The sequence below is a fragment of the Heliangelus exortis genome, chromosome 1, assembly GCF_036169615.1.
Source record: "Heliangelus exortis chromosome 1, bHelExo1.hap1, whole genome shotgun sequence".
Lineage (NCBI taxonomy): Eukaryota > Metazoa > Chordata > Aves > Apodiformes > Trochilidae > Heliangelus > Heliangelus exortis.
In genome coordinates this window covers 112,956,672-112,979,869 of record NC_092422.1, presented here as the reverse complement: position 1 = coordinate 112,979,869, position 23,198 = coordinate 112,956,672, and the positions used below count along the sequence as shown (strand labels likewise).

At 38.2% G+C, this 23,198-nt stretch overlaps 1 protein-coding gene across 1 annotated transcript in view; it reads left to right on the top strand.

Annotated features, from left to right (window-relative positions):
- Positions 1 to 4,820: 4,820 nt before the first annotated feature.
- Positions 4,821 to 23,198, top strand: part of F5 (coagulation factor V) — a 39,198-nt gene continuing 20,820 nt past the window's right edge. Inside the window, exons 1-10 of the mRNA XM_071758956.1 lie at positions 4,821 to 5,080; positions 8,277 to 8,368; positions 9,748 to 9,870; positions 11,778 to 11,990; positions 16,096 to 16,239; positions 17,775 to 17,996; positions 18,717 to 18,882; positions 20,649 to 20,826; positions 21,829 to 21,931; positions 22,346 to 22,557. Of these exons, the coding sequence (XP_071615057.1) occupies positions 4,920 to 5,080; positions 8,277 to 8,368; positions 9,748 to 9,870; positions 11,778 to 11,990; positions 16,096 to 16,239; positions 17,775 to 17,996; positions 18,717 to 18,882; positions 20,649 to 20,826; positions 21,829 to 21,931; positions 22,346 to 22,557 (1,614 nt within the window). The 5' untranslated portion in view covers positions 4,821 to 4,919. The remainder of the gene's footprint in view (positions 5,081 to 8,276; positions 8,369 to 9,747; positions 9,871 to 11,777; positions 11,991 to 16,095; positions 16,240 to 17,774; positions 17,997 to 18,716; positions 18,883 to 20,648; positions 20,827 to 21,828; positions 21,932 to 22,345; positions 22,558 to 23,198) is intronic.

Below are 23,198 nucleotides of genomic sequence, written 5' to 3'. Positions count from 1 at the left end.
TGTCTTAGGCTAAAAACTTTTACTGATTTCACATTTCTTGCTGGAACATGCCTATTGGAAAATAACCTTGTCTGCTAGCAACTATACAAGTTGTTCAGTCTACTTTGTATTCTAAAAAGACACTTAGGTGTAGAAAATACAACTGTATAAATGAAGTTAATTCATTTGAAGTACCATACCTCTTGTTGGAAGTAGGTATGTTTACAGTTATTTCTTAAGAGCCTCACTATTTTGATAATCCACTTTTAGTTCCCACAAGGATTCCTGATAAAAAGATACAAGTCTTCCATAAAAAGATGTAAACTCTTGCAATCCTGCGTGACTTGGTTAACAGTGTTGTGCACACTGGTATTTTTACCACTTTTATTCTCTACAGGAAGAAAGCCAAGTTGAACATGCTGCTAGACTGAACTTACCATGAGGGCAATTGGTCAGTGTATCAGTTGTAAGCCTGGGCAAATAAAGAAATCTCTTACTACAGAAGGCAGACTGGAACACAAAGAACTCAAACATGGCTTAGTAGGACACAAATTCTATGGGGAGTCAAATGGAAAATGTTCTGGAAAAAATTAAGCATGCGGGGCTAAAAAAAAAAAAAAAAAGCTTTTAGATCAGTCCAAAGTTTTGAGTCAGGCATTATTGTCTTTGAAGAGAGGAAACTAAGATATCTTCTCTTTTTTGTTCCTTAAAATGAAAATTTTTCAGACCAGAAGCCAGTGATCTTAGACAAATTTGTTAAACCACTGGAATTAGATTTTACAAGTTTAGAAAATTGTAGTTAATTTATAATGAACTATAATTAATAATAATTTCAGAAAGTATAGTTAAATTGGGAATCACAGTTAATATAGTAAATTATAGGAAACAGTTCTTTTTCTCTCTCCAACTGTTCATTGTTTCTCACCATTACTGTGCAAATAGTTTTGGCAAATAGATTGCCTGGAGAAACAGCCAGTCCTAATAAAGGATACTTGCTTTTCTCCTAGGGAAAAATGTAGATTTAGAACACAATAATGTATTTAGCTTTAAATCAACGTGATTTAAATCATGTCTTCTGAAGCCTTTAGCACCAGACCAGCCTGCCTGGTCTTACTGCCTTGTGCTGTGTATGACCATACAAGTTACAGGGTCTGTCTTCCTTTAACAGTTATGAAGAATGTTGTCTTATGTGAGCTGCCATCAGATACAAAATGCACTTATGTATTCTTTTTTTAATAAGTTGTTTGAAAGCCTAATTTTCTCTGCCATCTTCTCTCTACCTGCTCATGTTTTTTGACATAATATGCCTACTTTACCTTTTTAAAATGAGCATTTCACAGATTTAACTTTTCTTGCCTTTAGTGATGTCTTCCAGAAGTGAAGATATTTATACAGTGGGTTCTGTTCTCATTTATGCCTAAGATCTTGTTTTGGTAAGTGCCCCCTCTGTCTTTTACCTGCATTCAGAATGAAGCTGTTCACTGCTGATCAATAATCAACTCCTTGGTTGGCTGTGAAATCTTTTCACCCTATGATACAGAGTAGGCTTGTTGGACCATTATGCATAGATTTTTGTGTTTGAATGAGAGAGAGAAATCTATGCTAGGGCTTTATTAGCAACTAGTTCAGCAATTGTTTTACAACCTTTACCTCTCTTTACCCTCAGTCACTACAATACAATTGTTAAAATTGATGGCAGCCATCAGGATATGGCTCCCTTCTAGCATTTAGGGTACCCTTTGTGATGTACTAGAAGCAAGTTTGTCCTAATCTGCTGTTGGCAGAAAGTTGCAAATCACAACTCTACAGCTCTTTTAAAGTGCTGCTTCTTTTTCATTGCTCAGACTCAGCCTAGGCTATTCTGGCTAAACACAATAGGTTTTCTGTCAGCCCTAGAGGGCAGTACTGTGAGTATACTCTTCCAGCAGGTTTTCACGTGTAACATGACAAGAATCAGGACCATAATTTCTGGGTCTCAGAACAGACAGTAATATTCTTGGTCAGAAGATGCTGACCTGCTTTTACTGTTAGAAAGTATTGTTTATGCTTCTTTTTCCATGCTTTGTTTTCATTTGGCACTTCAGTACCAGTGCATTCCAGAAGTACTGCTTCATTTTAAGGATAACAGTGTCCATTGCTCTGCAGGGATCGCTTTGCTAGTATGGTCCAGTAGTCCTTCATGCAATGCTTTTGCATTTTGCTTTTCCTAGTAATAGCTTATAGGCAACAAATGCTAACTTAAAAAAAAAAAATACGTGGATGTATTAGACTTTCACCGTGTCACACAAATTATGTATTTGCAGGTATTAGAAATTAATAGGTGGCTCAAGATCTCTGGGTTATTAATAACGATTTTCAGAACACTGCAAAACTTCCTGAAGCCTAGAGGCAACAATGTGATGCTATAAATAAAAAAAAAAAAAATAAAAGAATTAAAATCTCAGATAAATTCAGGCAGTTCAATCTTATGTTGATCCTAAGCAGTGTGGGAAAAGGAGAAAGTCGGGGAGTAGCAAATACTGAACTTCTTAAAGGCTGAAAGAAGAGTAATACATGCTTATCAGTGTTCTTCAGTGGAGAGTATGTCAGGTCTAATGTGATTCTCATTTATCAATATTATCATCCACCCTTACAGAAATTGTTTCACTGATGTAATGCATTTTGATTCCTTTTACCATTTCAATTGGTACTTCATTGACTAAGGAATTTCAACACAACCTCCAAGTCATAAAAAAACCAAACCAAACAACAAAAAAAAGAGAAGTAACTGAGTTGATATCAGCTTTGATGATTCTCAGCTCACAGTCACAAAGCAAGGGGTTTTAAGCAGATATTCTGGATATTAATTTTTAGTTTGCCAAATTTTGGCTCTTCATTACAGGGAAGAATTAAGTATTAGAAATATACCTATAATGGAAAATTTTAATTCAAACACTTCATTAAACGGAATGACAGGAAGATTTGTTTAAAGTCCATTTGAGTTTCATGTCTTCAGTCTGTCCCATAAGAGTAGAAGAAGGTCTTCAAATCCTTGTATGGAGGAGCTTTAGGAACAATGTTTTAAAGCCCAGTGAGTAATGAACTCAAACTGGTGTCTGTTCTGATAGATGCATGGTATTATGTGCAATTCTGGATGACTTGAAGACCTGGAGATCAGAGAGAGAGCTTAAAAATGAGGATAGTTTAGGTTTAATAGAATGTGCCAGCCACTTCAGCACCAGCTGTTTCCCATCTTTTCTGGATTGACGGAAGGAATTGTTCATCTCCCCGGAGATTTTGTTTTTTCATTATACCTGCATTGTAGGCATTTTCAAACCAACTAGCAAATTCTTAAATACCAACATTAAAATAAATCCTGATGTGAGATTGGGACCAGAGTAGAAATTTCACTTAAAAAATAGTTCATAATTAAATACTCTTTGACTGTACCTAAGATTTTTCTCTTTGATATCTATGCACATATTCTGGTCCAACTAATTGTTGCTTGGGTCTGGGTTCTGAATCAATTTCATAGTCAAAGCAGCTCATGGAAACAAGTTACTAACTCTATGCACATCAATAGGAGGTATTTTCAGTATTCAGTATTTCAGTATTCTGGCTTGAAATTGTTCCATGTTATCTTTTGTGTGCTATCAAAGTGATAATGATTGCATTCAGGTTTGGTGAGTGTTTAGCTATTGGTCTTCATAAATTTTTTTCCAGACATCTTCCTTACCTTTTCTGAGACCATATGGTACCATATAATTTTGGTAGAAATAATCAAGCTGCTTCTTAGGTGATTCTGCAGTTGAAGCAAACATAGAATAGTCTTTTGTGGGTTTTGTGTGAAGGGGGGTTGTTTGTTTGTTTGGTTTTGTTGTTGGGTTTTTTTTGTCTAGATTTGGAGTGGAATTACTTTGATTTTTTTTTTTTTTTTTTTTCATGAAAACTTTAGCAAAATGGTATTTAAAAAGTTGTGATCTGTCCATGAAAAAAATAGGTAGGGGTTTTCTTTTTCAGTAATCCCAGGGAATGGGAAGCAGGCTCAACAATTTTCTTGTTTTGACAAACTTCTCAGCACTGGCAAAAGCAGGGAAACATTTCTGGTGACAGAGTTGACATTGATAATTAGCTTATCAGAAGGTATTCTCCTAATCATTTCTCTTTAGATAAATGTCAACAGATCCTGATCAAGACTAGATTAGATGAACTGGGACTACAAGCAAGCCTTCAGGCTGACCACTGAGAAGCCCATTAGTTACCCATTACCTGAGGTACTTGAGAGTGTAGTGGGAACCAAAGTGGAGCTGAATTGGAAAGGTTACTGAATGTTAGGGCTATGCAGTGTATGGTGATCTGAACTAGTTTTGAACTAGATTTAGCTCTGCATCCACTTCTGGTCCCCACGCCTAATCCCTCAGCATTTTGCTTTCTAACTCAGAATTAGAAATAAATTATATAATTAATTCTAATTAATAATTAGAATTAATTCTTAGGATATGTACATCTAATTGGGAAATTTCCATCAGTGCGAGCCACATGCTGGGTTTTTGTTTTCTGGGAAGACAAAATGTGCCCCCTTCTTAACCATGTGAGTCAAACATCCTCTAATTGTAAGTAAGCTAAATAATTGTTTTCTGCCTCTGATACCCTGCAGCTTTGGTAGACGATGACCCAGGCACAGTGTCTATTGGAACTGAAGCTGCTGCTTCTTGGTGCTTGTCTCTCAGTAAAGATGGTGTGGAGGAGGGGAAGCAAGGTAGTTTAAACAGGTTTTTATCTCTGTTGGATCCCTGTCAGGGGAGGAGGAGGTGGAGAGCAATGACCTGAACGTAGCAAATCCTGTTGCCCTCTTGCATCACAATTATTTCATTTCTGAGAGGAAGTTAGGAGCAGCAGCAGCAATAAAAGCAGCTGTTCCTGCCTTGTCTTCCAGAGAAGCATCCACGGGCATCTGTACCATGACACTCCACTGCATGCGTCTTGTACTCTTGCTTCTTCTTGGTTCATGGTGGCCAGACCTGAAGAACCAGGTGGTGGGAGCTGTGAAGGTCAGGGAATACTATATAGCTGCTCAGATCACTAGCTGGACCTACAAACCGGAATCTGAGGAAAAGTCCAGGTAATAACAAGGATAATAAGGATGACACAAGTCTTCTCTTGTGACCTGAAAGTGTTTTATGTCTCCTGTGGAATTTTAGAGCACTTTAAACCTGATTGAGTTCAGAGGAACTTTTGTGAGTTTAAAAAGCATGATCTGAACTGGAGCCAGTGAAGTATTAAAAGCTTCCTTTTATTTATTTCATTGGATAGAATTATTTCTGATTTCAAAGCACTTTTGTTAAATATGTTCCAGGGCTTGCTTTTAACATGTTATGTGTCAGATGATGTTTGTTGTTTGGGGTTTGTTTTGATCTAACTATTTCAGTTATGTGGATTTTGAGTAATGTTAAGTTGAGCCATGGCTCAGTAAGATTTTGGAAACCTTCAGACTTTAGAATTTGCTGAGGGCATAAAGTTGTTCCAATTTGCATACTATCACTTTCACTTAAATCAGACCCTGATGAACTTTGGAACCAGCTATGTTGTTTCTTAGTTATTCAGTAGTTTTTGTGAAATGTTCATCCTGAGTTCTGCCGAGTAAAGGTTGTAGGATTTAAGCATTGCCATACTTCATTAAGTGAAAACACTAATTTACTTTTTTTTACATAGCATTGTAGAATGGCTACCCTACATGCATATGACAGTCAAGTATACAAGTTATTTTACTTGCATTGCTTACTATTATTACACTTAGCTCTATAAATACTGCAAGCGCAGTGCTACAGATGGCAAAACTTGGATGGATTTTAGAATTCCATTTAAATTACACTTCAGTTTTATGCTGTGCTCACTACAGAAACCATATACAGTTTTGTATTTGTTCGTAAGGTGGCATGAAATGGCACAAATTACTTGTTCTCCTACATTATTACTATATTTTTAATATTGGTAGGTGGTTTGTTATTTTGTTTATTTTGTGATTTATTTTTTTTTTAATTTTTTTAAATATATATATTGCATTTCTGGATGTTATGGAAGGGACATTTCCAGTTCAGATTTAGACTTTCTAAATATCCTTTTTTCAATACTTAATTCAAACGAAGTTTCTCTGATTTCTAAAACTCCCCTTGGAAGTTTAATACAATCGATATAAACACAGTGGCAAACTGGCTGTTTAAACATAAATATAGTAATATAATATAGGATTTAAATATAGGAATATGAAGCTAAATGTCATTTAAATATTGATCTGGATATGTGAATTTAGTAGTTGGAATTTCATCGCCTCTGAACTGCATCAATATAAGCATCAACTGCTGTTTCCTTAAATGTGACATTTTGGATAGACTGTTTTCATGCAGTTAGAAACCCAGAAGACTGCCTCAAACCTCAGCTGAAATATTCTGTGAGTAGCTAGGAGTTCTTCATACATGCTGCCTATCTTGCATAAGTATTTAGAGTAAGTCACATCCTGAATAGATCTGATTAATTTTGTGGAGCCTGTAGAAATGTAACTCAAAAAATCCCAACCAAAACAAAAAAACAAACCAAAACAAAAAAACCAAACCAAACAAAAAAACCCCACAAAATAATCATAATAAAAACAAACAAACAAAGAAAACAAAAACAAAAGAAAAAAAACAAAAAACAAAAAACAAAAAACAAAAAAAAAACAAAAAAACAAAAAAAAAAAAAAAAAAAAAAAAAAAAAAACAGGAAAAAAACCCTAAAACCCAAAGATACTCACCAAGATTAGCTTAATGGCTTGCATCCCAAGAGCATTTGGGCATATAACAGGCTTTGATTTCAGTAGAAGCTGAATGTTTAATTATGTTTAAATACAGTGTAAGAATCTGATATTTTGCTCCTTTTGCTTCTAAGTAACTTAATAGAGAGGCTGGAGAGGGGCTCTTTAACTGTTTCCTTAATTTTCCAATCATACAGACTAGAAAAGGACACTTCTGAGTGTCAGTCATCTCTCTGTAGAGATTCCTTATTGTGAACGAGACACTTCAGAGCAAAGTAAAAATGTAATACCTAGGCAAATGCTTCTGCCATTGCCAAAAGTTATGTAAACAGACCTGCTTGCGTAGTCTGAGATCTATGAAATGTTGGTAAGCCATGTATTTTGTTCCTTCTAGCTTAGCTGACAAATTTCCTCATCCACCCTGTAGTCTTATGTGCACATTCTACTGAACATGGCCAAATTAGGGCAACACTTTTCAATGAAGGTTATGGACCACGTCCTCCTCCTTAAAAGAATGAAACAAAATTTATCAGTAGCTTTTTTAAGAGAGGGGAAGGAATTTAAACACAAACTGCTTCTACCTGACACCCTTGCTGTGAGAGGGTATCACAGGGGGATTTACAGCAGTTCTCTACAAAGAGATCTCCCCCTTATGGACCCTGGATGTCACTGAAGCAAGCTCACTGCTACCTCTGCCCAGCCTCTCTGTGCCTGAGCAGCCTGTCACCTCGCTGCCATCACATGTGCCCTGAAACAGCATTCCAAAAAACCCAAGCGGAATTACTGTTGGATCCAGTCCTAACACATGCTATAAGAAATTCAATAGAGGTGAAACTAAATAGAGGCTGCTAATCCTCCAGTTCCCTTCTCATTGTTAGTGCCATTTCAGAAGTATTGTGTGCTCATTTCCTTCTGGTTGCCTAAATATTTTCTAAGAAAACAGTGTGTGGTTTGCCCAATGCCGGAATCATTTACATAACAAGATTAAAAACACTTGCAATATTCCTCAAAAAGCAATGGTTTTACTTGCTGTGACATCCTTAGTTGTTGTGGGGGAACAGTTTTGTGCCTGCCTCCAATGTCTGCTGCTACAGGAGATTACTGCTAATGCTGTTGTCAAATTCTTTTGGTGAGTCTTAAAGTTCAAGTGTTGGGGCTCAGTAAAGAGAAAATCAGATTTCACTATGTTTTCATGTGCTTTCTAGGTTAAGCATAGCCAATCCATATTCCACTGTGTCTTAAAAACAGGCATAATCACAGAATTAGAAGGATCTATAGAAACCACCAGCAAAATTTGGTATAAATTCTGCAGGTACTGTAATTGAATGTCAACAACCTAGCTCAGGAGCATCATAGATTCAATAGAATAAGACAGAGAGGAAAAGACACTACAAAGAGTTGGACTCCAGTAAACTCTGCAAGTGATTAAATATAATTCTGGGATAAATTTTGAGGTATCCACTAAGCAGCAATGGCATCTCTGGGAATTTTTGTCCTTTTATGTTTTTTTTCTAACTCTTGGTTTCAGACTGGAACATCCAGATCCTGTGTTTAAGAAAATTTCTTACAGAGAATATGAAGTGGATTTTAAAAAAGAAAAGCCAGCAAATACATTTGCAGGTAAGCAGGGAATAAATGTTCTGAGTATTTTGTTTGTTGCTCGTTGTTAAGCCACTAACAAGCTAAGCAAGCTTGTACCTATGTATCCATTGTTTTGCACATAAACCAAATAAGCCCAGGGCATGAGGTGTCTACAGAGCACTAGGCTTTCAAAGGCCATAGAGAGGTTGGATTTCCACAGGCTGGGGCTTGGTGCTATTTGCAAAGTAATTGCATGGTACTAAGTTTTTCCCTTTGGTTTCAGCATCTGCTGAGACTTTCTGTACACATTTAGACTTTATGGCACAGTCACAGTGATGACACTGAATTCCCATGGAAGGAGCATGAAGCCTGAGTCTAAGTATGTTTCTGATAGACCAGTGGAAAGGAAAGGAAAAGAAAAAACTGAGGCTAGGTGTGATAGATGTCACTTTGTCTTTGTATCTGTAACTGCCTGAAGATGCTTTAAATGGCTGGAGGCAAGTTCTTGTACTTATACCATGCATGAGGATGGTACCTGTGTTCTATTACTTACGTACTTATGCAGAGTAGTCTGACTATATTCATATTAAAAGATAAAATAACTTTAGATGTTAGATGTTCAGATTTAGATTTGAAAGTAAATGTGTGTGAGTTTGGTGATATGAAAGTGTTATAAGTTACCCAAAGGGAACTAAAAAGTCTATGATTCCTTCCAGTTTTGTCTATTCTCCTGTGTTTTCTGAAAGTGCTGCTTTCTTTTCAGAGAAAGTAATTTACAAAATAGTTTATGAGGAAAGAGACTTACAGGCCAAAGATTGTCTTACCAGGACTCTTCCATTTCTTATTCTTGCAACATGGAGAGTATGGATACAAGCCTCTCTTGAAAACGTTTGTAGTCAATACCTCAAAAAATTTGCAACATGAAACTGTTAATTTCTTTAGATAACATTTTAGGATTTAAAGATCTTTTTGTTCTGTGATTTCTGGCATTAAGAGTGCTACTCAAAGAAGTGTGCTTGAATACCTTTCTTTAAATGACCAACCTGAAATGTTTGCCTTCCTAAAACTGTTTAATTAAGTTGTATGTGAAAGATTCCTAGAAATTCCCAAAGAACCTCAACATGAACCTTCTGATAAGTTTGCTATATCTGGAAATAACTTTTTTTTAATCCCTGAATTTACTGTTTTCCTTTGATTAAGTGCTAGTTTCCAGATACAATTTTCCTGACTGATCAGATATTAAATCCCCACGTGCCCTTTTACAGGTAAATCTTCATTGCAGCGGAATTACATTATCTGCCTACATTAATTTTGCAACTTGTACTTTGAGAACTCATGTTCCCTAATGGGGAAAGAGAACTCTGTTTAACCAAACATACTGTTTTGATCCCATGTTCCTCTTTCTTGAATAACTACAGGACTTCTGGGACCAACTCTACGTGCTGAAGTGGGAGATACTTTAGTGGTTCACCTTAAGAACATGGCTGACAAGCCAGTCAGTATTCATCCTCAAGGCTTAGTGTACAGCAAAAATGTAGAAGGTAAGTAGTATAAAAACTTGATGTTTTGTTCATATACTTGTAGACTACTGCATGAAATATTGAGAGAGGCCCAGACCAATGTTTGAGGAGGTGTGTAACACAAATATTTTTTGTTCCTGGGTTAAAACTTCACACCCATAGCTAGCTCCTTTCTTGTTCATTAGTATAACACTAGGAATATGAATGTCATCTGACATTCACAGTTTCTTGACTGGCTGCCTGTGTGCTAATACTGTTTTGCAGAATTACAGAGTAATTGAGATTAGAAGGCACCCCTGGAGATCATCTGGTCCAACTGCCATGTAATTGCAAAATATTTTATTTCAGGACACATAAATTCTCAAATACAGGTCTTGTGTTTAAGAATACTTAATAATTATTGCATTTAAGAATATTTGTATTTCTTGCAGGAGTGTACAGCAAGGCATTATTGGTAAATCATAGAATCATAAAATTATTCTTGTTGGAAAGGAACTCATCCAAGTCTCGCCTTTAACCTAACATTGTTAACCTAGCTCTACCATCCCACTGGTATCTATACAATTTTAAACACAATCAGGGATGGTGAGTCAACCACAGAATCACAGAATGTTTAGGTTGGAAGAGACCTCCAAGATCATCCAGTCCAACCTTTGACCAACACCACAATCTACTAAACCATGTCCCTAAGGACCAGGTCCAAACACCTTTTAAATGCCTCCAGGGATGGTGACTCCACCACTGCCCTGCTCAGGCCATTCCAATGCCTGACAACCCTCTCAGTGAAAAAATGTTTCCTAACCCACTTCCCTGAGCAGCCTGTTCCAGTGCTTGAAAACCCTTTCTGTAAAGAAGTTTCTCCTGCTGTCCAACCTAAACTTCCCCTGGCACCATTTCCCTTGTCCTATTGCTAGTAACTAGTGAGGAGAGACTGACACCTCCCTCACTACAACCTCCTTCAGGTAGCTGTAGAGAGCAATAAAGTCTTCCCTTAGTTTCTTCTTTTTCAGGATAAACAACCTCAGTTCCCTCAGTCACTCCTCGTGAGACTTGTGCTACAGACCCCTCAGCAGTTTTGTTGCTCTTCTCCGGACAATGCTCCGGCAGCTCCGTGTCCTCATGGTAGTGAGAGGCCCAGATCTAAACACAGTCCCTGAGGTGTGGCCTCACCAGTGCAGAGGGGCACGATGGCTTCCCTACTCCTCTGGCCACACTATTCCTAATGCAGGCTTGGATGCTGTTGGCCTTGGCCACCTGGGCACACTGCTGGCTCATATTCAACCAGCTGCCAGTCAACACCTTGGTCCTTTTCTGGTCCCTTTCTGCTGGGCAGCTTTCCAGCCACTCTTCCCCAAGCCTGGAGCATTGCCTGGGGCTTTTGTGGCTGAAGTGCAGGACCTGACACTTGGTCTTGTTGAAGCTCATACAATTGGCATCAGCCCATCAATCCAGTCTGTCCAGGTCCCTCTGTAGAGCCTTTCTACCCTCAGGTGGATCAACACCCCTCCACAACTTGGTGTCATCTGCAAATTTGCTGAGAGTACACTCTATCCCCAAGTTATAAGATAATTGATAAAGCTTGTGAATAGGAGTGATCCCAGTCCTGAGCCCTGGAGTGCACCAGTTGTGACCAGCTGCCAACTTGACTGAACTCCTAACCCTAGTCAGACTGTTGAAGAGCCCCACCTTTTTGGGGTGATAGCTGCTCTAGAATATCTTTAATCTGTAAGAAACAGGGTGATGAACTAGCTACTCTCCCTTATGCTACTCTTTATAATGTGAGTGAAATGATGAGTTATTTTGTTTGAAGTACCATATACGAAAAACAAACAAACAAACAGGCTTTGGGAATTTATTGTAGGAGGATATTCTGGATGCTTTAATTGCTCTTTGTCTTCATGCCACCCTTCTGACACTTTTCTTGGCAGGTTCCCTGTATGATGACAGAACATCATCTGCAGAAAAAGAAGATGATGCTATAATTCCAGGCCAGGTCTACACATATATGTGGGATATAACAGAAGAAGTTGGTCCAAGAGAAGATGACCTTCCTTGTCTAACTTATGCATATTATTCTCATGAAAACATGGCAATGGATTTTAATTCTGGTCTGATTGGAGCACTGCTTATCTGTAAGAAAGGTAATGAAATGCTTTAACATTACTATAAGGTAATATAATTTCATTTCTTGATAAAGTTGTTTGTATGATAATGAGGGAAGAGACATTATTTTCCTTTTCACATCTTTACGTGCAATGTAAAGTAATTTTCAACATCTTTCCTTTAACTGTTAATCTTCACGAAAGCTGGCATTTAAGAATTTTGATCTTTTAAGATGAACAGAAAGTTCTATTAATAGATACATTTTCCTGTACTTGTTGCATTTTCATTTCCTTAACTGCTATTTACATGACCTCAAATTTCCTGTCTTTGAATAAATGTTTTTAAAGCTCATTCAAAACAGGTCACACATTCCAGAGAATAGTGCAGGAAATAATTGGTTTACCTATGCCTTTGAAAACTGTCTGATCAAGAGGCAGTAGCACTTTCTCTCTTGTAATAAGGACTTGAAATTGTAGAGTAGTGTCTTTTGTTAGTCATTTGCAAATTGGCCACGTTTGAACAGATTAGAAGTCTTCAAAAATTGCCTTGCATGCCATCAGGGACTTGATATTTTAGCAGTTTAAGTCCATCTCCATTTAATATGAACTGGCATCATGTAGGACTTGTCTGTAACTGCTAGGTACATGCCACTAATATGAGGGAAGTTGGAAACAGCTACTTGTGTAAGCTACTTAAGCTACTTGCTGGTCTCTTAAATCTTTATATATATCCTTTTAATGAATGCTCTGAGTTATTTAGCTTGAGAGTCAAACATTTTGTATAGACTGCAGACTGTGTGGACTTGGACCTCAAAACTTTCCTGACAGTAAACATAAAACTGATTCAGTCAGGGTTGTACAAGGGCACTCTTCTCACTGACAGATTTAATTCAAGAACACACACAATTCATATTGCCTCAAAGTAGTGGCAGTAGCATTAATTACATTCTTCCTGAGGTTTTTAATGAGAATTAATGTTTTTTGTATTACTTAGCACCTGTTGTTTTTCCTAATTTTCTTGTGTCTTCTTTGTCTGCATTCATGTGTATGTGTGCATTTTATGGCATATGGTACAGTTAATCTGGTGAAATGCTTTAGAGTTACTTGCTTTCTTTTCTTCTCAGGCTTCTCAAACTCACTCATATATTGCAGTCTTGATTTTCATATGGGTTTGAGATGTGGGGAAGGTAGTGGTCAAAGTAATACAATTTGAGCATATATTTCTAGTTCTAGAGCAAATTGAAACTACTCACATTTTTAAGATTTCTGAGCACAGCTTCTTTGACTGGGCACTGTGTGTGATAGGTGTGAAATATACCTGTGCCTTTGATCTGAATTTTCTTCATGGCAGCTCATGTAGTTCTGTGCTTTGGATTTGTGACTAAATAGTGGTGATGATACACCCGTGCATTTGGCGGACAGGGCTTGCAAAGTGTCAAAGGTGGCTTGCTTGCTTTCTCATCCCTGGGCAAGAGGCTGGGAGGGGAGACAGCTAAAGAGAGATTTCCAGCCATGTAACATCATTCTCAGCAGTAAAAACTGGAAGTAGAGGAAGAAGCAGTAATGCAGGGGGAATGAGTGTTGACTTCCAAGATGCCTGTTTCTGAGAGACTGAGTATCATCCTGCTTGTCAGAGATGATGAGTGATTTTGCTCATGTTGCATGGTTTGGTTTTTCTCCCTCTTTCCTTCACCTGGTGATCCCTCTTTATCTACCCACAAGTTTTCCCATTTTTATTCTTCCTACTTTCTCTACCCTGAGCTACTGGGACCAAAGTTGGGAAAGGCTGAAGTGGCTCTGTTGGTGCTTGGCTGTTGGTTGAGGCCATCCCACCACCATCTGACAAACTAAGAGACATATCCTTGGTACAGAAAGATAGAATGGTTTGGGTTGGAAGGGACCTTGTATAACCTGAGGTAATTATAGAAAGTGGACTTTGGAGTTAAAGCACTGACTGAATGTTCTTTGCAGATAAATTCCTTTGTCACTCTGAGGCTTCTTTTGTGCAGGAAAACATCAGTTTGTAGCCCCTCATAATTAAAAATTATTACATTAAAGATAAGTGCTTCCACTGCCAGTGTCTCTTGCCAGATGGAATAATTAGCAATCTCTCAATTTTTTTAGTTCCTGCAGTCCAGGGGAACATCTCTTTTCATCCTGGATTGTATGGCAAAAGTAGTAAATGGAATTATTTGATGTGAGCAGTCTGCAAAAGGAATCAGTAAAATCACACCATATCTGTGTGCCATGGTCTTTCCTGTCACTTTTCTCATTTATCCACATGCACTTTATTCTGATCAGGCCAGGCACTGCCAAAAGCTGCACCCAGGATCTTTTTTTCTCTATTTCTACTAAGTCTGGTTAGTGACTAAGTCTACCAAGTCACGTACTTACCCTTCAGTGCCTCCTACTCCAGAGGCCCAGGTGAACTCGCCCCCAGCCAGCAGTTGTATATTTGGAGATGAGAGGATCTGAAGATGATGGCCTAGAGTCCCACATAGGTCATCATACTGTTAAGGGAGAAACCACTCAAGCACACCTACATCATTCTAGGAATTGCATGCAGACATCATACATGATTCTAGGAATTGCACACACTGCCTGAGTCTTTCCGTCTAGGACCAGAGTCCCTACACGGTGAGTGGCTTGAGAAAGCAGATGTCACTTTTGACTCATGTACCCACCCTCAAGTGCTTCCCTTTTATTCAGGTGTGACCCTAGTTTTCCCAGAGTCTCATGTACTGAATCTTATTGTTTAAAAAAACAAAGCCCACTCTTTTAATATATGCTTACTATCTATACACCCACCCTTCTCACACTCTGAAGTGCATGCCTTTTGATCCAGTGTTGATTTCTGTCCTGGCTTATTCTAATACCTTCCTTGATCCTTTCTGTGTCTCCAGCAGGCCATTAACTGTTCTTATCTTGTGAAGTTGCATCTTTTACTGATGGTTGTAGCTTCCTTATCTTCCTCCTCGTGCTTCATGTGCACCTGCTCACTGGCAGAGCATGGGAAGCTGAAAAGCCCTTGACTTAAGAGAAGCAGTCCGCAGCAACAACTTAAAGCATCAGCATGTTATTAACATTATTCTCACATTCAATCCAAAATGCAGCACTATATACCAGCTACTAAGTAGAAAATTAATGCTGTCGCAGCCAAAAGCACATTTAGGTGTAAGCTCACAGCTTGCAGCCTAAGGCTTCGGCTACTCAGGCTAAGTAAAAATAAACAGTATCACAGGACATGATGCTGGAACCCCTGTGTCCTAGTTCTAAGTGATTTACTCTGAGTGATTATTTCTATTTAAAACTTAGTTATTCAAGTCCAACTAGTCCTTCTAAGCAGCAGAGTGAATTCTACTTGTTCATAGAAATCACACCTCTATCACAGACTCAAGGAGATGGTTGCTTGTAACTGATCCAGTTCAGCAGTCTGTGCCAGTCTTGTGTCTGTAAGAGTTGTTTGGTTGGTGTGGTATGTAAGAGTGGTTGGTTTTAGATTTTCTAAAGTAGCTGATGACCTTAGTGTAGTGCCTGAATAGAGTGTTCACACTGCAGGTGACTGCAGTCATTCTTCCCAAAGTCTCAAAAAGAGGCCAGTGTCTGATTGTGGACAGAAGGCTGTTTGGCACTCCATTAAGCCAATACCCACAACACATTGTTACAATTGCCTGAGAGGATTCACATTGAAAAAAAAAAATCAGCAAATTGGCTTTTATGCTACTTAAGGCATTTCGTATTGTTATTTTCATGTTTTGGGCTCCTCACTAGAGGCAAAAGAAGGTGTCTGTTTTTGGGGTCCTCAGCAGAAAGTCCTTTACACACTGCTGAGAGTTCAGTGGAGGGCTACAACAATGTTTTGAGTGCCAGAGCACATGAAAAAAGCAAAATTGCAAAAAAGCAAAATAAGAATTTGTTGTATAATCTCCCCTGGGATGCTACAGACTTTTGGTTTCATGGTTACTCAATCCAAAAGTGCTTTCAGGAATAAAATCTCTTTATAAGCATTCTTGAGGTGTTGTTTTGGTACAAGTATGTTCTGACAGAAGAAGCAAGCTCATTAAATACACAGTAATGCCAACATAGATGTGAAAACTCTTACTATTTCTGCTTTAAATTAAGACCTGTTGTTTTTCCTTCACAGGAAGCCTAAATGAGGATGGCTCACAGAAACATTTTGACAGGGAGTATGTCCTGATGTTTGGTGTGTTTGATGAAAACAAGAGTTGGCAAAGATCAGCATCAGTCAAGTACACAATTAATGGCTATATTGATGGAACACTACCAGGTACTGTTCAGGTTTATGTGAAGTGAAATTAACATCACTGAAGGCTGAATATTTCCTTTGTTAGCTTTTCATGCAAGAGAACAGGAATGGGGAGGAATGGGATACAGCCTTTTATAGTACACCTCTGTGAGTGTCTAAATTCTGGAAGAGATGCTGTGCTGCTGGAAGCAATGCCATATTGCTGATCAGAACAACAAGATTGTCTACTCAAAGAACAGGTTTACTACAGGTTTATTGCATCATTTTTTCTCTCAGCTGATGGGGAGAGAGTGATGTCATTAAGTGAAATGCTGGTTTTACAGCATAGATAGATACATATATAGAATATACTTTGTGAAGAAATTCCTGGAAGTGGAAAGTAAGTTGACATTAAATTATACAATTAAATGGGAAGACTAGGAAGGTGGTAATGGGGCTGTTCTGCTGCTACTGTTTTCCCCTTACTCACCTAAGGAACAGCTTTCATATCTCTGTTCAGTCCATTGAACAAATATAAAGACTAAGTTAAGGTTTTTTTAATAAATCTTGGAGAAAATAAATATTGGATAAGGTAGTTGCTGTCACTAGATACAACCACAGTATTTAGATTGGATCATTGCCTTTTCTTCTCTTTTTTTCTGCTCTCCTTTTTTTCTGCTCTCCTTTTTTTCTGCTCTCCTTTTTTTCTGCTCTCCTTTTTTTCTGCTCTCCTTTTTTTCTGCTCTCCTTTTTTTCTCCTCTCCTTTTTTTCTGCTCTCCTTTTTTTCTGCTCTCCTTTTTTTCTCCTCTCCTTTTTTTCTCCTCTCCTTTTTTTCTCCTCTCCTTTTTTTCTCCTCTCCTTTTTTTCTCCTCTCCTTTTTTTCTGCTCTCCTTTTTTTCTGCTCTCCTTTTTTTCTGCTCTCCTTTTTTTCTCCTCTCCTTTTTTTCTCCTCTCCTTTTTTTCTCCTCTCCTTTTTTTCTCCTCTCCTTTTTTCTCCTCTCCTTTTTTCTCCTCTCCTTTTTTTCTCCTCTCCTTTTTTTCTCCTCTCCTTTTTTTCTCCTCTCCTTTTTTTCTCCTCTCCTTTTTTTCTCCTCTCCTTTTTTTCTCCTCTCTTTTTTTTCTCCTCTCCTTTTTTTCTCCTCTCCTTTTTTTCTCCTCTCCTTTTTTTCTCCTCTCCTTTTTTTCTCCTCTCCTTTTTTTCTCCTCTCCTTTTTTTCTCCTCTCCTTTTTTTCTCCTCTCCTGTTTTTTCTCCTCTCCTCTTTTATTCCTTTCTTCCCCCAAACAGGTACAAAAGAGCTTTCCAAAAGAGGCTACTTTTTCTCTTTTTTCTTCATTCTTTCACAGCTTCAGTCAGGTTGTCACATGTAAAATTTACACACCTGTCTTTCACTGAAGTACAGGACTTTGGTATCCATTCAGTTTACAAGCTTGTAAAACTTCCTCTTGTTGCAGACACTGATCAGAGGAGTCAGAGAAGATTTTTAGTATTTTGAGTAAACTTTCACTTCAGCCCTAGTGTGCATAGGGAGCTTGCATGATCTGCCCTTCTGGACCCTGCTCTCATTTGTCTTTCAGATTTGGAGGCTTGTGCATATGACAGCATTAGCTGGCATTTGATAGGAATGAGTTCCAAGCCAGAAATTTTCTCAGTTCACATCAATGGGCAGTCCATGGAGCAAAGACATCGCCGAATTTCTACTGTTAACCTAGTGGGAGGAGCAGCAGCCACAGTAAACATGACAGTGAGTCAGGAAGGGAGGTGGCTGATATCTTCTCTTGTCCAAAAGCACCTGCAAGGTAAGGAAACATCTATTTGTTAGGTAAATGTAGAGTTGTCCTACTCATCTTTATGTCCCAAATGGCTTCTACAGTTTTGTTGTGTCACAGTTAGTGTTTCAGATAGTTGCCATTTCACTGAGAAACCACTGGAGAATCCACTGGGCATCCTGTGGAATGAGAAGTGCATGATGAACTAAAAGATGTTCTTATCTGCAGCTTTACTGCTGTGTGCAGCTCAGCTAAGCACCATTATAAAATTTGTAAGGAGCCATCTGTTTCCTCAGAAGCTGAGCATTTTCCACTGAGGGTCACTCAGTCTGATTTAAATATTTGGTGTTCATTGTTTTGAAGTGGGTATCTCTCAGCCATAATCAGAATTCTGCTTTAAAGAAGAGAGAAATGTTTCTCTTAAAGAGATGGAAGACATGTTTTGAAAACAAAACCAACTAAACAACCGAACAAAAAACTCAAACAAACAAAAACCAACAACAAATCTTTCTATCTGTCGAGCTGGTGTTTTCAAAGAGGTTATTTGAGAGAACTTTTATTTTACCTTATTGGACTCCTTGGATGGCTACCAGCCTGCTACGTGGATGCAGGCTTTTCAGGCATGAAAAGATGACAATCAGGTGGACCAATGCTTTCTGGCAGCCTAATATAAAGAAATAAGGAATGCATACGAAATGGTTAGGGTTCATAAAATGGCAAATTACCATGGTCCTGTTTCTTCTCAATTAGCTGGAATGCATGGTTACCTCACTGTAAGAGACTGTGGGGACAAAGAGGTGAAGAAGAATCATCTTTCCTATAAAGAACGCCTTATGGTCAAAAACTGGGAATATTTCATTGCTGCAGAAGAAGTTACTTGGGATTATGCCCCAAATATTCCAGAAAGCCTTGACAGGTAAAATAATACTTTGTCAACATAATATGGAATCACAGAATAATGAAATCAGAATAATTCAGGTTGGAGAGTACCTCTGGGAATCTAACAGCAAAGTTGGATCCAACTGCAGAGTTTCATAACACCCCTTGCAAGGGCCTTATCCACTTGAGTGGGGTTTTTTTGTCTCCAAAGATGGAGACTTCTCTTCTCTGGTCAACTTTGCAGTCTCACAATGAAAGAGTTTTTCCTTATACCTGATGTTGCAACTTATGTCCATTGTGTCTCATTGCTTCACTGTGCAATTCTGGGAAAAGTCTGGTTCTGTTTTCCCTATAATCTCCCATTTGATAGTTGAAGATAAAAATAAATGTTTCCTTAGCTGTGGCTTCTTACAATTGAATAAACTGAGATTTTGCTTATGTCATGTGCTCTAGCACCCAAAACACTGTGGTAGGACTCCACTGGACTCTCACCAGTGTGTCAAGGACTTTTTTTCCTGAGTACCCCAAAAGTGGACACCTTCTTTTGCCCCTAATGAGGAGCCCAAAACATGAAGAGGACTTATGAAATGCCTTAAGTAGCATACAAGCCAATTTTCTGAAATTTTTTTTCAACTTGAGCTGCTGAAATGAACAGTTCTTAAGAGGAAGTGAAAGGGAGGGAGAAAATATTTCTGGAGAGTAAAAGTTTTTAAAAATTCAGTACAGTATTTAGGGAATGGGAGAAAAAGAGGTCTCGCTATAAATTATCTTTGCATGGCACCAGTGTAGATGTAGCAGAAGTTCTTATAAGGAAGCATATTAGGCTATTTTGTTTGACTTAAGGTAACTAGAAGGAGTTCTGTAACACACATGAGGTCATAGAACACATTGCTGCCAGTGCACTGTAAAGTTAAATTTGCCATCCCCCAGTTTTCCACTGCTACAGCACTTGTGGCTTTAGAAGCTGATATTTGTAAGAACCTTTGAGGAACCTGACAAATTCCTTACAGTGTGTGGGTTTATAGTTTCACATAGCTCCTTAGAATATAGTGTTCACGTAACTCTAAGTATTCCTTCCTTCTTTGGTATTATTTGTTTTCTCTTATTATTTGCTCTTGGACTGCATAGTGCAGAGTTTCATATCTTTCCCAGCTGGTTACGTGCCATTGCCAAACCACCTCAGTGCTCTGTTTTTTTCTTTCTTTGTTCAAAATTGCAGAGTTTATTCCTGTTCAGTAACCTTTTTTTTGAAGTGAAAGCGACAAGGACAAACATTTTACCGTGTACTTCTTAGTATTTATTCTAGCTTTGCTTTCAGCATTAGCAATTTTAGTGTTTTGAAACCTTAGTGTATCACTGCTTTTTGTGTAGTGCTTGACTGTGATTAGGATTATCTGTTTCTCTCCTACAGTCTTTCCTACTGTAAAACAAGTTGTATATTTTTTCTATGCTCAGCTACGTCTTCATAAAAGGAGAACTGTAGTTTCTGCTATCTTATCTTGAAAATGTAGCTGCTACTTCAGCTTGACTTTTTTTCTTGCATGGATACCCTATTAAATTGAATGTAAACACTGATACTAATTAGTCATTTGTAATAAAACGCAAATGATATTCTAAGCTGCTTCTTACCTAACTTAGATTAGAATTTGTGGTGAAGAGCATTAGGTTAGTTTAGGGCTTAGATTTCTTTTTCAAGCAGGCAGGTTTCTGTTAGTTCCTTGGGTATTAATTCTGTATTCTAATAGATGTCAGTAATGATAACTCAAGTTTTGTTGATCATTTGTCTTTTCCTTTATTTTTAAGACACTATAAAGCACTGCACTTGGACAACTTCTCAAATCTCATAGGTAAAAAGTATAAAAAAGCAGTTTTTAGACAATATACTGATGCCAGCTTTACCAAACGTCTAGAAAATCTTCGTCCCAAGGAAACTGGAATTTTGGGCCCTATTATTAGAGCTCAACTCAATGACAAAGTCAAAGTAAGTAACATAAATTCAGAGATTATTTATACTATAGTGCAATTCTCTGGCCAGAGATTAAAAAGAACGCGTTTGATATGTTTTTTTTCAATAATTATAACTAAAGTTATAAATATTGGCCCTATCACAAGTGAGTGTGTTTAGCTTAAATTTTTCATAATTCCTTCTATAATTACCATGCCTGTGCTTTACTTTAGAACATAAACAGACCTCATTCACTCTCTTTGTAAAATATATTTGTATGCCAACAGTGGTCCAAAATGGAAAAAAAGGACTTCTAGGGGTAACTGGTTGGGGGGCCAAGCTTCATGAATCTCTCATTCCTTATGTTATTTTTTGGCTGTTTCAGACAACAGTACTCAGTTTTCATAGTCAAATGATCTTTCATGAAGTGATGAAATGAAACTAAAAGCATTTGCACTACAAGCTTGTGCTGCTGTCACATCCACTTGTCTTTCTGTTGTCAGTTAATGATGTATAACAAAGCTTCATTATCTTTAATTTCCACCATGACTATGAATTTGAGTTTTTTGGTTTTGTTTTTGGTTTTTTTATAGTTTCATTAAGAATCGGAAGGACATTTTGCCTTTTTCTCCCATATCCCCTTTGCATCTTGGAATGTGGAACAAGTTTTGGTTTTAAATCTGTTAAAATTTTTCTTCCATGGTGACAGTTCTTAAGAACTTTAGTGAATAACTTCATATTCCCTGAGGCAGTGTGTACATAGTAACTGGAAGAGCAAATGTCCTTAGATTTTCCAAGGACCAGGTGTGAGAAACTGAACTTCAGTCAATGGGCTCTACAAATCTCAGCAGCAGAGTACCAGCAGCATTTAGACTGTGGATTTATATTTTCAAACAATATTTAGGACAGCGTCTTGCCTTTTCAGCACTACTCAGGCTGAAACCAGGCAAATTCTACTGTAGTTGAAGCTTTGTTTTGTATTCAGACAAGGCTTTGCTGAGTACTAAATTCCCTTTTTTCATTTATGTATCAATACAGATTGTATTCAAAAATAAAGCCAGTCGACCCTACAGCATTTATTTCCATGGAGTGACACTTTCAAAGGATGCAGAAGGAGCTGATTATCCTCTGGATTCCAGAAGTAAGAAATTTGTGAATTAGATTTTGCATACCCCCCTAACTGTTGTGGGGGTTTTTATTGCTTCGAAGGAATTGCTGTGGCAAGGGATGTGCGTGACTGAGAGGCCTCAGTTCTATGCTCTACCTCTGCTGACCTGTTGTGTTGCCTGATAGAGAAGCAAAGTATAAACAAATGCAAAGTGTTTGTCTATACCTGCAAAGTATAGACAAATACCTGGTTTTGATTTTTTAGTTTTCTGTTGTTGTTTGTGATTTTTAGGGGAAGACAAAAGGTCAAGCTGAGCTTCACTTACCTCACGATAAGCTTGAAATGGCATAACTGCACCAAATTCATTGAAAGGTGTAGCATGGCGTTATATAAAGATCTGGCTATTAAGTTTGTATCATTACTGTTCTCCTTCTTTATTTTTCTTAGACAATGGCACCCAGAGTAAGGGAATTGAACCAGGGAACACCTACACTTACGAATGGAAAATTGCTAAGACGGACCAGCCCACTGCACAGGATGCACAGTGTATTACAAGGCTGTATCACAGTGCTGTAGATATTGAGAGAGATATAGCCTCGGGACTAATTGGCCCTCTGCTGATTTGTAAAAGTGAAGCACTGACACAGAAGGGTGTACAGGTAACATGTTTGGCAACCTCTTAGAGACAGGTTTTACTCGGTATTATTTCATCTACAGTGAATTTGGTTTTGCTCCCCTTAGAGAACTGTTGTGCAGAGTACAATTAAACCAGTAGGGTCCTGAAGAAACAGCCTTTTAACTGTCCACAGTGGTAGAGGAATTATATTCTGATTTTCTTAGCAAGAGCAGCATCTCAACAAATGGTAAACCTGCTGTGTAAGGCTATTTCTAGACTTGATAAATAAACTTTCCTGTTGCTATTATACCCTCCCACTTTAAAGACATTCAGATCTTAGCTGGTCCCTTTCTGTAACAGACATACCTCAACAGGGTCTGACAGTCTTGGGCATCACTGAATCCAGAGCAACCCAAATAGCATAGAAGAGTTCTGGGAGAGAAGTTCTCTTTGCCATCCCTTGAAATCTTGCTTGGCAAAGACTTGAGCATCAGTCAACATCTGAGGAAAAAAAATGTCACAAGCTTGTGCTCAGGTCAAACCAGGAGAGGCTGGTCCTCTTACAGGGAGCCCAGTCATGCACTGTCTGCCTGTCAGCTGTGCTAGTGGCTTGCTCAGTGCTCCACCACAGGTTAGTTGCAGCAATAGGACTTTCACCTTGAAGTCTTGACCCCCTGCTCCCTT